Source organism: Bos grunniens, chromosome 14, assembly GCF_055505025.1.
Source record: "Bos grunniens cultivar Pamir isolate PY7600 chromosome 14, Bosgru_T2T1.0, whole genome shotgun sequence".
In the NCBI taxonomy this organism is placed as follows: domain Eukaryota; kingdom Metazoa; phylum Chordata; class Mammalia; order Artiodactyla; family Bovidae; genus Bos; species Bos grunniens.
Window position 1 is genome coordinate 57,438,909 of NC_141178.1, and position 12,713 is coordinate 57,451,621.

A 12,713-nucleotide genomic window follows, 5' to 3' on the forward strand; every position below is an offset into this window, starting at 1 on the left:
ATTTTTATTTCAATCTGGCACCAGAAAATGAAATTTAAAATTCCAGGCATGCTACAAAACAGTTGGTGATTTTTCTCTTGAGCATTAAAATGCAAAACATTCAGTCTTGCTTAATTAGATCACTAAGCAAACATTTTTTCAAAACTTTCTATCGTCATTGTTGTTTCATACTTGCAACAATAATAAAAATACCGTTATTTCTGGGTTTGACCTCAGCATCTCTTAATACAGTCGTCAGAAGAAAGCTTCATTTTCTAAATTGAAAGCAAGTAAAATTATGTTCTTCAGGCTTTGCTTGTCTTTTCCTCGGTCCACAGTTGTTTTAATACTAGTGATCTTAAATGTAGGCATTGAAGTTAGCTAAATTTTAAATCTTTGAGCTTCGTAGATAACACATCATTTTGGTTTTATAAACTGAAGTTACCCATTTAAGTCTTAAACTGATCACTTAAAAGTTAATGTTCTCCTGATAACTCTCTTTCCCAACTGAGGGGCCATGTTCATTGGATAGAAAAAAGCAATGATCATTTCTGTTCTTTGATTGTGTGGTGTTGGATAGAAGCAGGTTGGTTTGTTTTTACTTATTTTTTGCTTTCTCATATGTTTCCATACCTTCACCTAACATGAGATATTTTCAACTGCTCTAGTTTTAAGACTTATTTACTTTTAAGTTATGTTTTGTTGACTGTGCAAAAATCCAATGTGGAGAACTTTACATTAAAAAGATAGGAAAGCCTTGGTATTTACACAGTTATATTCCCCAGGCCTTTCGAAGAGTAGCATCAAATAGTTGATGGTAAAATTCATTTATTGGAAAACATGATTTATTGAGCCACTACTATGGACTTGACCCTGAGAATATCCAATAAGCAGCACACTCTCTGGTCACTGGGCAGCCCTGATGAGGGGCTGAAATAAAAATCAGCCTGAGGTTCCTCTCCCTGGGGACTTTTTCCTGCTCGTCTGCCTAGCATTACACAAGACACTTGGGAAAGAGGTCCAGAAAACTGGACAGTAAGCCCCATTAAGACATTACAGGACCATCCTGAAACTCCACGCATGACAGAGATACAAGACGGTCTAGAGAAAGAGTGGACGCCAGCCTGGAAAGCGTTGGAGTGCCAAACATCCAGTTATATTCCTCTCACTTCTCACGCCCCCCTGCTTTGGAAAATGTTTACGGCTGGAGCTGCAGGTGGTATCTACGTAAACAAACTTCCGTCTCACAAACCAGTTGTTAGTTTAGGAAACACTACTCTTTCTAGCTGTGTGAGGTCAAATAATCAAGCTGACTGAATACTCCACTTTTCAGTGATTTGTTTCCAGTCATTCAGTGCTCTGTCTTTCATGAGCAGCTTTGTTGGGAGTTTGCCTGGACATTGGCTTGAAGTCTTTATCCCTTGAATGGAAAATAATTTAATACCTTAAAGCCAATATTGAGAATTGAGGACATCTGATAATAGATGTCTTTGAGTCTTTACCCAGGGTACTTGCAAATGAATAAAAGTCCAAGGAAATAGCCTTAGTTCAAAATCAATTCTCTGATCATTCTGCTGAATTTTTTAAAAAGATAAAATCTCAACAATATTATTCCTTCAAAAGAAGCTCCCTGCAAGTCAATAGAAAATGATTTGTTTTTAAATCTCTTAGTTTTTCAGTGGGTAAAAACCATGTATGAAATCTGCTGCAAAAACAGACAACCATGAGATTAATTAAGTTGCTTTTTTTGGTCATTTCCAGCAAAGCTTGCTTATGCAGCTCTTGAATTCACCAGATAAGCTAAAAATAACTCTTAGCGTATAATGCTTTTTGTTTACCAGATATAGCTATCTACTTCAGAGATTCTGTCCTTGAATTTTTAATAGCTCTGCAAGGATTAAAAGTCAACACTTCACCACACCAGTGTGTTAAAAGAACCTTCCTGAAGTCTGATTATTATTTGCCAGTTAATAGACTTTTCAATTTTAAAATATTTTCTCTGCCTTATACTTTTCCTCCTCTGTGTTTTCCAGTGGCAAGTTGTTTTGAATCTCCTTCCCTATATTAGTCCAACAACTGTTAAAAAGCTTTGGTTGAAATTTTTAGCTGAGAAAGAAGTACAAATAAAAGAAGAAGCAGATGGTCCCTTTGTGACTGAATGAAGAAAAAGGGTTTTGAGAACAATATGTGAATAGGTGTAGTCTAATAAAACACTCAGCCACCTGCTGCCTGAATCCTTCGGAAAAGATTCTGTTGCATATTCTGGGGATTAACTATTAATGTATCCTTGGGTTAGACAGAAAACATAAACTCTGAGGGGTTTAGGGCCTTTTCTCTTTGTTTTGGTTGAGTTGGCTTTTCTAAATTTTACATTGTTTCTCAATTCGATGTATCTGCTCAAGAGTACAAGTCAAGTAACACATGGCTAAAGGAAGGAAAGGTAAGAAAGATGGAGTGTGGGCACTTCTTTTCCATCTTTGTTTTAAGTTTTCATGGTTCTTGGGATTAGCTTGCCCTTGCAGGGGCACAAGCAGGAAGGTAGTAGTGTTTGCAAACAGTGGCTAAATATTTAGGTGCTTTTCTTCTTAACAAGGCACTTTGATCCTCATTTGTGGACTTGCTTTGCTTTTCAGGGATTTAATCTTCAACCCGACTATCAGACCATAATCAATCCTACATCTACAGCTGCACAAGTGGTCACCCAGGCCATGGAATATGTGCGCTCCGGGTGCAGAAATCCTCCCACCCAGCCCGTGGACTGGAATAACGACTACTGCAGTAGTGGGTAAGCGGCCGGCCACCGCCACCTGGTGGCAGACAGCTCTCATAACAGGCATGTCGTGAAAAGATACCTTATTTCTTCCAGCTTTCCAAAAGATAATCTGTAACGGTTCCATGTTCGCAAAACCAGAAATTTTTAAGCATTCCAAGAGTAAATGCCTTTAAACCCTGTTGGCTTTCACTGTGCATTTTCCCCATGTCCAACCCCATCCCTCAAGCTAGAGCAGACAGACATCCCCCTTGGTCACCCGTAGCAAGGCTGTCCTGTTAACACCGGTTGCTTGTCTATTTTCTCTCCACACAGGGGCATGCAGAGGGACAAAGCACTGTACCTTACCTGAAACTCCAGACACCTCTTCTTTCCACTGAGGCATTCAGGGAAGTCTTTTCACCGTGGATTGCTTTGTACAGTCAAGGCAGTTCTCCATTTTGTTAGAAAAAATACAAGTTGCTAAGCACTTAGGACCATTTGAGCTTGTGGGTCACCCACTCTGGAAGAAATAGTCATGCTTCTTTACCTTTATTATTTTTTTAATCCTTTATGGACATTGTTTTTCTTCTTCCCTGAAGGAACTTTGGACCATTCAGATTTTATGTTGGTTTTTTGCTGTGAAGTGCTGCGCTATAGTAACTGCCTTAGCAACTATAGATGTCTTGGATAAAAGTCCTGGATTTTCCATTGGTTTTCATAATGGGTGTTTATATGAAACTACTAAAGACTTTTTAAATGGCTTGATGTAGCAGTCATAGCAAGTTTGTAAATAGCATCTATGTCACACTCTCCTAGAGTATAAAATGTGAATGTTTTTGTAGCTAAATTGTGATTTGAAACTGGCTCATTCCAGTTTATTGATTTCACAATAGGGGTTAAATTGGCAAACATTCATATTTTTACTTCATTTTTAAAACAACTAATAGTTCTATATTTTCAAAATATTTGAAAAAAACGTACTCCCAAATGATTTTAATTTAAAAACAAATTGGCTTTGTCTCATTGATCAGACAAAAAGAAACTAGTGTGAGGGGAAGCGCAAACACCGTTTATTTTGTACTGCAGAAAACTTGCTTTTTTGTACCACTTTTTGTGTAATGGTTAGTAAATGTCATTTAAGCCCTTTCATGTATAAAACTGCCAAATGCTTACCTGGTATTTTATTAGATGCAGAAAGAGATTGAAAACAGCTAAATTATAACCTTTACATAGGGCTCTGTATTATTGTTTCTTCATACTGTGTCTGTATTTAATCTTTTTTATGGAAACTGTTGCGCCTATTTATGAAATAATAAATATAGGTGTTTGTAAGTAAATTTGTTAGTATTTGAAAGAGGTTTCTTTGATGTTTTAACTTTTGCTGGCAAAAAAAAAAAAAATTCACGCTTGGTGTGAATACTTTATAATTTAGTTTTTACAGTGAATAAAGCCAAACCTACTTTTCATTTTAGCAGCAAATTTAAGTAACCAGCCTCTATTTCTATATTTCTTTGGTTGACGCAAATGAAAAACTGTGATATTTAAGAATTTCTTTCTTCATACAATAGAACAGAAGATTGCCCTAAAAGTCACACAGGCTCCAAGACTGAACAGATGAGCTCCCTACCTGAGAGGAAAAGGTGGCTTCTTGGTTCTCAGCTGGTTTTAGTCAATTCTTTAAACTTCTCAGCTGATTTTAGTCATTTCTGTAAACTTCCTCCCTCTCCCCCTCCCAAAAAAGAATTAAAGTCAAATCAGTCAAATTCCTCAACCTGCATGCTTTTCACAAAATCCAGAAAACATTTAGGAATTAAACTAGGACAGGAGGAAAGGGAAAGCACACTGTCCAGAATATCGAAAAATGAAAGGTGAGTAACCAGACAGGAAAAAGGAGACGCGTTCCCGTTTGAAATTTGATAGAAATTGAGGATCTTGTTGCCATTTGTGCCTCCACAAGCTACTCTCTTTCCAGAACTCCTGGGTCTTCCAAGAGAATTCTGAGGGTACTAGGGATTTGCTAAAGAACCAAAAGCATTGAGAATCTGGCTGAAGGCTGGCATAGCTTTTACATCAGAAAGAGCAAATTATGCCCTTACAGAGTTATAGCAAGAAAACCAGTCTGGTTGGAAATTAAGAGAATGGCTGATGTCTTTTTCATGGAGTGTGTGAAATAAACTTAGCAATTTAACTAAATACAAATATATGCATTATGTAATCCAGTCAGAATTCAAAAAACAAAAGGTATGCTTGCTTTGAAATGATTTTAGGCCTTGTACACCCTTGAATCAGTTGAGCATGTAATAACTAATAAATAATGCAGATCCAATGTGATTATTAAAATGACTGTAGCTGAGAGCTCTAATTTTCCTGTCTTGAAACTGTATAAGAACTCATGTGATTAAGTTCACAGTTTATTGTTTGTCTGTTTAGTATTTTAGAAATATACCAGCACTACTAATTACCTAATGTCTTTTATTTATTATATTATGCTAAAGTAACATTCTCACTTGTGTCAAGTCTAAACTGAGAAACTAATTATCGGGATGAGAACAACCAGCTTTGACAGGTGGGTTCCACAGAAAAGTACAATGTTGTTTACAGTTTTTCTAGAGCAGGTGTGCAACCAGGGTAGAGAGAGTGTTGATACTCAACACCAAAAACAGTGGGAAAAAATGTAAAGAAAAGAAAATACATCATAAATAAAAACTCTTATGATGCATGACCGTATTCTATTTGAATATCCATCAGTCTCTGAAAGACACACCCAGCCAGAGGAGAGATCCCAAAATCCATGGCAGAAGTGATTAGGCCCAGAAGCGATGAACCCCAGCCACAGGTGTTCCTTCCTGAAACACTGAGAACACCCTCTGTCAGATGTTGCCCGAGAAACTCCACTTTTCAGGAAGCCAGAATCCAGCCTGGGCCCAGCAGCTCCCAACTTGTAACCATAAGGAACAGTGATGGTGTCCACCGAGTTCTCTGTTATGTAGCTCTCCATGGGATTCCCAGACTTCCAGGAAAGGCATTCTGAGAGACTTGGCGATAGTGCTGAACATAGAATATCTTTCCCAGCACACCAAAGTCACAGTTATAACTCTTTAGAAAAGAAAAGAGAAAAAAGGTCTGACAGCAGCTAGGAGAAGGTTGAGTTGTCTAATGTCCACAAGAAAAAATAATCCAAAACCCCAACTGCCATTCCATTGTGAGTGAGTTGACAATGGAAAATCAGTCACAGAACAACTTCGAGTTTGTCAAACTAGCGAACATGGCTAAGGATTAAAGCTGGTCTCTGGGATCATTTTTACCTTGTTGCCTTAAAGAGGAGTCCTTTCTGATCAAAGCATCAGTGACCCACCAACGGCTATGACAACGAAGAACCGTGTGTCCTGACTCCGATTCACTACTAAGAAATTGTTTTTGATTTATGAATTTGAAATTTAAGATAAGCACATCTACAGTTTTCCTTTCCTGTGGACCTCTTGTCTTTTGCAATGGCAACCACTCCAGTATTCTTGCCTGGAGAATCCCATGGATGGAGGAGCCTGGGGAGCTACAGTCCACGGGGTCACAAAGAATCAGACATGACTGAGCGACTTCACTCACTCACTCACTCACTTGTCTTGTGCAAAAGAGTTGCCGCATATGTTTGAAAGGTAATTAGACTGAGCCATATGAAATTGACTATATATGACTCTTTTACCTAAAAAATGGCAACTTCATATAGTTCCACCCAGTATGTTTGGGAATTAAAGATGATGGGGTTTTAGCTACAATGTCAGTATAATTTCAAATGGACTTAGAAGTTCTTTACAAAATCTGAGGTGAAAAGACCCAGAGAAGTAATGTTGTTTGTCTACCAGGTTCCCCACTTCCAGTCAGTCCCAGACAGCTATGTTTGACCAAACAAAGAATATTTCAAATTTCCAGATTCTAGGAAACCCCAATAAACATCCTATTTCTTTGTTATAGTAAAAAAATTAAGTGGAAATTGGTAATAAACAGACTATCTGCTGGAACATGAAAGTTTTGTTACACATAGATGTTCTCTTAATGTTTATTTGTTGAAAGAGGACGTGATCTGCATTTTCTTATTCCATTCATAACTCTCATTTTAAGGTAACTACAGAAACAGAGAATTCCACCTGTTTTGCTGATGGCTGAACATTGAAATGATGGCAAGGCAAGGTACAGAATTCACATCATAAATTTAACCCTCAGACACTTACTACACTGAGTCACCCAATGGATGAATTCATGTGAGTCACCCAACAGTACAGATCCCTCTGTTTTCCTAAAACAGAGTGAGTTCTTGACCTCCAAAGCAACTTGGAATGTCATTGCATGCAGTGCTAAGTCACTTCAGTAGTGTCCAACTCTCCATGGCCCACCAGACTCCTCTGTCCATGGGACCCCCCAGGCAAGAATACTGGAGCGGGTTGCCACCTCCTTCTCCACATTGTTCATAGTAGGTGCACAATAAATGCAATGCTAAGTAGAAGCACCAGCGGTCCATCACAAACTGCCCTCAACAGCCATTATAGGATGTGCCCCTGACGATTTTAAATATAGAGGGCATTAAATATTGTGGATAAGAATTGGGAGGTGAAGAAGAATGGAAATTTTTCATTAAGAGACCTAAGGTTACCAAAAGAAAGAATTTCGGAATGAGTTATGCTATAGTCTTTTGGTCTGCATAATCAAACCGGAGTTTCTAGTTACAAAAGTACAAGATGGAATATACTCTAGTCACATCGAGAAAATGAGAAGCCAAGGAGAAAAAAAAGGTGTCAGACAAGTAGGAGTGTTGAGAGCAGGAGAGAAATTTCAGGAGCCAAGTTTATAGAATGCTAAATTAAAACACTGATGAATAGGACACTGAGTTGTTTTACTAATTACCAAGTGCAAATATGACTTGATGAAACCAGTAAAAGACTCCGTTTCCTTGGCTCTACTTAAATTACACCAAGGTAAGAAGTCCTTTTTTAACTTAAAAAAAAGAAAAAATTATTGGAGTATAGTTGATTTACCATGCCTTGTTAGTTTCTGCTGTACAGCAAAGTGAATTAGTTATACATATACATATATCCACTGTTATACATATATCCCGTAGAGGTCATTAACAGAGTGTTGAGAAGAGGTCCCTGTGCTCCACAGTAGGTCCTTATTAGTTATGTTTTCTTTATAGTGTGTATATATGTCAATCCCAATCTCCCAATTCATCCAACCTCCCCACCCCCGCTTTCCCTCCTCATAACCGTCGTTTTTTGTTTTTTTTTTTGAAGATGCTCAAAGGAGATTTCCCTAGGTTTATTTAGAACCAGGTCCCAGTATAGGAGCACCTTCCCTCACGATTTCACAGTCCTGAAGGAGGGAGGCAGGGAATGCGGGGAGGGAGGTGTCACTTCTAAACCAAGATGTATAGGCTCTGCAGCACATGTCTGCAGAAACTTGAGACTGTTTTCTCTTTTCCTATGCAGCCAACATCTTGTCCTTTGTATCCAGAACAGGATTACCTTGTAGGAGGTAGGAAGTGAAGACAAATTCTTGTCCTGGGACCCGGAGACCACTGAGGACAGTGGCCTGTTACATGTCAGCACTGGTCGGAACTGTGCCCTGTTAGCTGCACACACCAGCACGCCTCCTCCAGTGTCATCATTGCTCATTGTATTAACAGCTTGCTAGCAAAGACATTTGAAAGTGAAATTTCATTCACGCTGACATGAGGCCAGAAAAAAAAAAAAATAGTAACTGGAAATGAAATGGAATGACTTATAATTCTATGTACAGAAAGGAAAAAAATCACTCCCAAACAGAGACTAAAAACCAAACTACAGTATTTTAAGGCTGCAGTGTCCCTGTTTGACAATTGTGTGTTTACAATAAGCCTAAACATAATTGCTCTGATGGGCTGTCAGGGAAAAGATTAATTTGGCAAAGATTAGTATTGACTTGCTGTTTATTAAGCCTTTTAAACAGCTGTATCTGGCAGCATTCCTGTAAGTGCCTGTCATATCTGAAAATCAGCCTCACACCCTGGTGCTCGCCAGCTGTTACTAAACAATCTTCTACCACTTTCAATGTCTTTCTCCAGGCCAAAAAAGCAAGAGCGAACTACTGCCAAATGAGCCTTTTTCTCCTCCTGTCACTTTTTTTTAAAGGTGGGGGTAGGGAGCTTCTGAGCACTGAAATGTCAGCTCGTGGCCGATGGCTGGGCTGATAAGAGCTGCCGGAAGCCGGTAGGTGGTTTGGGTGCTGGGTGAATACGTTCCCCACACAAGACTGCCGGCGCTGTTAGTCACCTCACACAGACACAAAACCACAGCGTGCAACTGTTGGGAGGCTGAAGGTTTTCAAGACAGTTAGAAATCAGCGATCAAAGGCTTAGCACCACCAGATTTCCAAAATAATGTTGGTCTCCTCAGACTGGCCTATACACCTTATTAGCCGTAAGGCTGGGGAGAGACTCCACAGTGGGACCCTGAGGAAAAGCTCCCCCCTGGCCAGCCACCTGTGCCCTGTGGCCTGGGGCTCCCCGCTGGAACTCTGAAAGGTGACGAAGCCACTCAGTAGAATACAGAATGCTCCTCACATCTGGATTCAGTGGAAACCTGTAGGATAAGGCAGACAGGGATGTTTTAAAGTTCATAAGAGAAAGGGCAGATTGAGATTTGTACTGGAACAAGACCCAGTAGTTTCAAATCCAAGTACAGTCATAACGGCAATGGAAAGAATAACATTCCAATGCAGTTAGACATCAGGCTATAAAGGGCCCAGTGTTATGGTGAGAGTCACATTCGTCTTTCCAATATGACTGCTTTTACAAAGATTAATCTCAGCCTTTTCCAGTTGCAACAGGCAGAGCAGATGCAAGAGGACAATGTCATCTCTTAACCCTTCCTCTGCTGGCACTTTCCATTAAACCGTGTGTGTGTCGGGGGGTGGGCAGGGAGGAGCTGGCCTAGGAGCTAAGCTTTCAGGATGGGCATTTAAAGCAGGTGTTTGTCAACATGTAAGCTCCAAACAACTCTCTTTTGAAGTCTCTATTATTGATATAGTCTAATGCCTGACATTTGAATTGCAATCAAATCTGGTCAAACTCCCAGGCATAGACAAACACATCCTACTGGTCAGCTCTAAGATGGTGCCATTCCTCCATGGCCATCCATGAACCCTGCCCCTAATCCACACACCCCGATGGTGGGTGGAATAATACCCACTCGGCACTCACGTAGAGGAATGGAGGGACTCATGTTGAGAACAGAAGGCAGCCGTGTGTTTCATGATTCCACGGGACCCACCAGGCCAGCTCAGTGCTCAGAGTGTTCATTCCTGGGGGTGCTGATGCCCAGGCAACGGTCAAAGGGAAATCTGATAGCAGAGCTCACTTAAAAATTAATCTATGGCCATAATCACCGAGTGTTCTAAGTCCTAAAATAGCCCTAGACTTATGGGTTCTGTTGCCACTTTCTAGCATAAGAGCTGCTGCTGTAGGGACTGCCCGCCCAGAAATGAGGCCACGCACTGACCTGTGTGGAAATGCAACCACTCTGCCTGGTCCTATGGTTCCTCACCCAGAAGGGGTGGCACCATCGCTGGAGTCAAGGCACCCCTTGTTGTTAGTCACTCAGTCATCTCCGACTCTTTGCAACCCTATAGCCTAGCCCTTCAGGCTCCTCTGTCTGTGGGATTCTGTAGGTAAGAATACTGGAGTGGGTTTCCATTTCCTTCTCCAGGGCATCTTCCTGACCCAGGAATCGAACCCATGTCTGTGTCTTCTACATTGCAGGTGGATTCTTTATCACTGAGCCACCAGGGAAGCTCAAAGCACCCTGCTGCAGATCAAATGAAGCTCAGAGACTACAGCATCAACCTTTTAGTTCAAAAAAAGTAATATCATTTCTAGTAGAATCCAAGAAAATCCAGGGTGAGGGCAGGGGCAACAGGTCACTTAAAGCATGTTTTGCAGGAGAGCATTTGGCAAACTTTTCTTCATAGTTTCATAGGTTTCGCTCTCTCCCATCATATGAGTAAACAGTATGGAAGGTGAGGAATAAACTAACTCAAAGATTAAAATTGATGAAGCGGATGGTGAGGTGAGGGCCCAGTGCCTTGTCAAGGACTCTGCTGTGGTTGCACAAGAACCAAGGAGAACGGCACAGGAGAGAACGCCGTCCACCCCAGGGTGCTCAGTCCATGGATAAGGTCATTGCAGAAACTCAGCATTATTGGTGTGCTGCTCAACCATGCACATCGTACCTTATGAAAGCTGTTTGCACCAACAGTCATGGATTTACCTCTGACCTAGTTTTATCCAGTTTCCAAAGTCTGAGGAGACCACTTAGAATCCATCCCTCCGTAAATTGTAACCAGTTCCATGGAGTATTGTACATTTTGTTTTGTTTAGTTTTCTCATCAAGGTAGACCCACTGAAACCTAAATCTGGTCCTGGCAAGATCTTCATACAAGAAGGAAGGAAGAATGATCTATCTAAATGAAACTGCAGTTTCCGAGTAGTATTACAAAATACACTTATCTACAAAGCCATTCTCGCTGTCGAGTTGGGTCATTTTTAACACCTGGTTTCAAGATGTGGTTTCAGCAGACCAACACAGCAGAAGTGTTAGATAGGGTTTCTCTCTCCCTCTCCCTGTCTCTCCTTCTCTCTCTTTCTCTCTATTCTTCCTTTCCTTACAGGGCAAAGATTCTGCTACTCTGTTTAACCTGCCAGTTTCTTGAATGGTGTCTGGTGTCGCATTTTCAGAACGTTCGTCCTCTTCACATGGACCACCAGGGAGCCAGGTCGCCAGCTGCCAGCACAGGTTGGCCTCCACCATCACTTTGCCCCTTATTTTGTGAAGTCTCAGATAGATGGAGACAAGCTCCATGTGCTCTCTCCCCTCTTCTTACTGAAGTAAAGCAAACAGAAGTCTCTCAGGACCTTTCTATACAACTTCCCATTCCACACTGCAGATGGTTTCAATAAAAACGATTAGTTTCATCTATTCAAACAGCTTCATTTCACCAAAAGGAGTCTGTTTTTAGCATTTTGCCTAAAGCATTGTGTTTTCCCATTTTTGTAGCTGTAAAGGAGTTTACTGGTGTTTCAGCCATTAATCATCATCATTCGTGCCACCCAACAAGACTTCAGCACTAGAGTGAAGTTGATGAGTGCTCTATGAGGGTGTTTGTGTGTATGTGCTCGATTGCTCAGTCGTGTCTGACTTCTTGCAACCCCATGGACTGTAGCCCACCAGGATCCTCTGTCCATGGGATTCTCCAGGCAAGAAAACTGGAGTGGGTTGCTGTGCCCTCCTTCAAGGGATCTTCCCAACCCAGGGACTGAACCTGCATCCCTTACGTCCCCTGCATTGCCGGGAGGATTCTTTACCACTAGTGCCACCTGGGAAGCCCATGAGGGAATTTATGTTTTCACAAAGTGGTCTTAGAATCACTTTACAAGTTAAACTCACGTACCTTTGCTGACAACCTCTGAGCATTTGCCATCTTCTGTGAGGTTAGTTCAATCATTTCTATTTCACTGTAAATACTGCGGATGCTGCCAAGCATAATAACGCTGGTGCTTGATCTTGGTCTTATCTTGATGTTATTACTTTGGAGAATATTTCCATTTGGACAGCACACATACTGAAAAAAACACTTCTTCAGAATGCATATTCAAAGAGAGAAACTACAAATAAACAACCACAAAACTTTATCCACTCTTGGTTGTTGTGCAGAGTCAACATAAACTACTTGCTAGATGTTACCTTATGTTCCTGGGTTAAAAGAAGAATTTTTTAAAATTATCTGTTGTTATTTAAGGATTAAAATAGTGAGTAGAAATATATAATAGTCTTCTCTAGTGACTCAAAACAAGAACTATATAGTGTTGTAAAGACTTGACTCATTTCTCAAAACATACCTGGTGTAACTAACCAACTGGCTGGCTTCCAACTCCAGCTTCTGTCCCCCCATTTCCCTT

General features: G+C 40.6%; 1 protein-coding gene and 1 long non-coding RNA gene across 6 annotated transcripts in view; one reads left to right on the plus strand and one right to left on the minus strand.

Annotated features, from left to right (window-relative positions):
- The window catches only part of TOX (thymocyte selection associated high mobility group box), a 311,030-nt gene extending 305,838 nt beyond the window's left edge, over positions 1 to 5,192 (plus strand). For all 5 annotated transcript variants that reach the window (XM_086336890.1, XM_086336891.1, XM_086336894.1 and 2 more), the window contains 2 exons: positions 2,613 to 2,764; positions 3,065 to 5,192. In XM_086336890.1, the coding sequence (XP_086193016.1) occupies positions 2,613 to 2,764; positions 3,065 to 3,101 (189 nt within the window). In that variant the 3' untranslated portion in view covers positions 3,102 to 5,192. The remainder of the gene's footprint in view (positions 1 to 2,612; positions 2,765 to 3,064) is intronic.
- Positions 5,193 to 8,669: 3,477 nt separating this feature from the next.
- Positions 8,670 to 12,376, minus strand: LOC147359464 (uncharacterized). Its single transcript, XR_015140831.1, has 2 exons — positions 12,206 to 12,376; positions 8,670 to 9,339 (listed from the first exon to the last, which is right to left on the minus strand). It is a non-coding gene; the product is annotated as an uncharacterized LOC147359464 (long non-coding RNA).
- Positions 12,377 to 12,713: the final 337 nt, after the last annotated feature.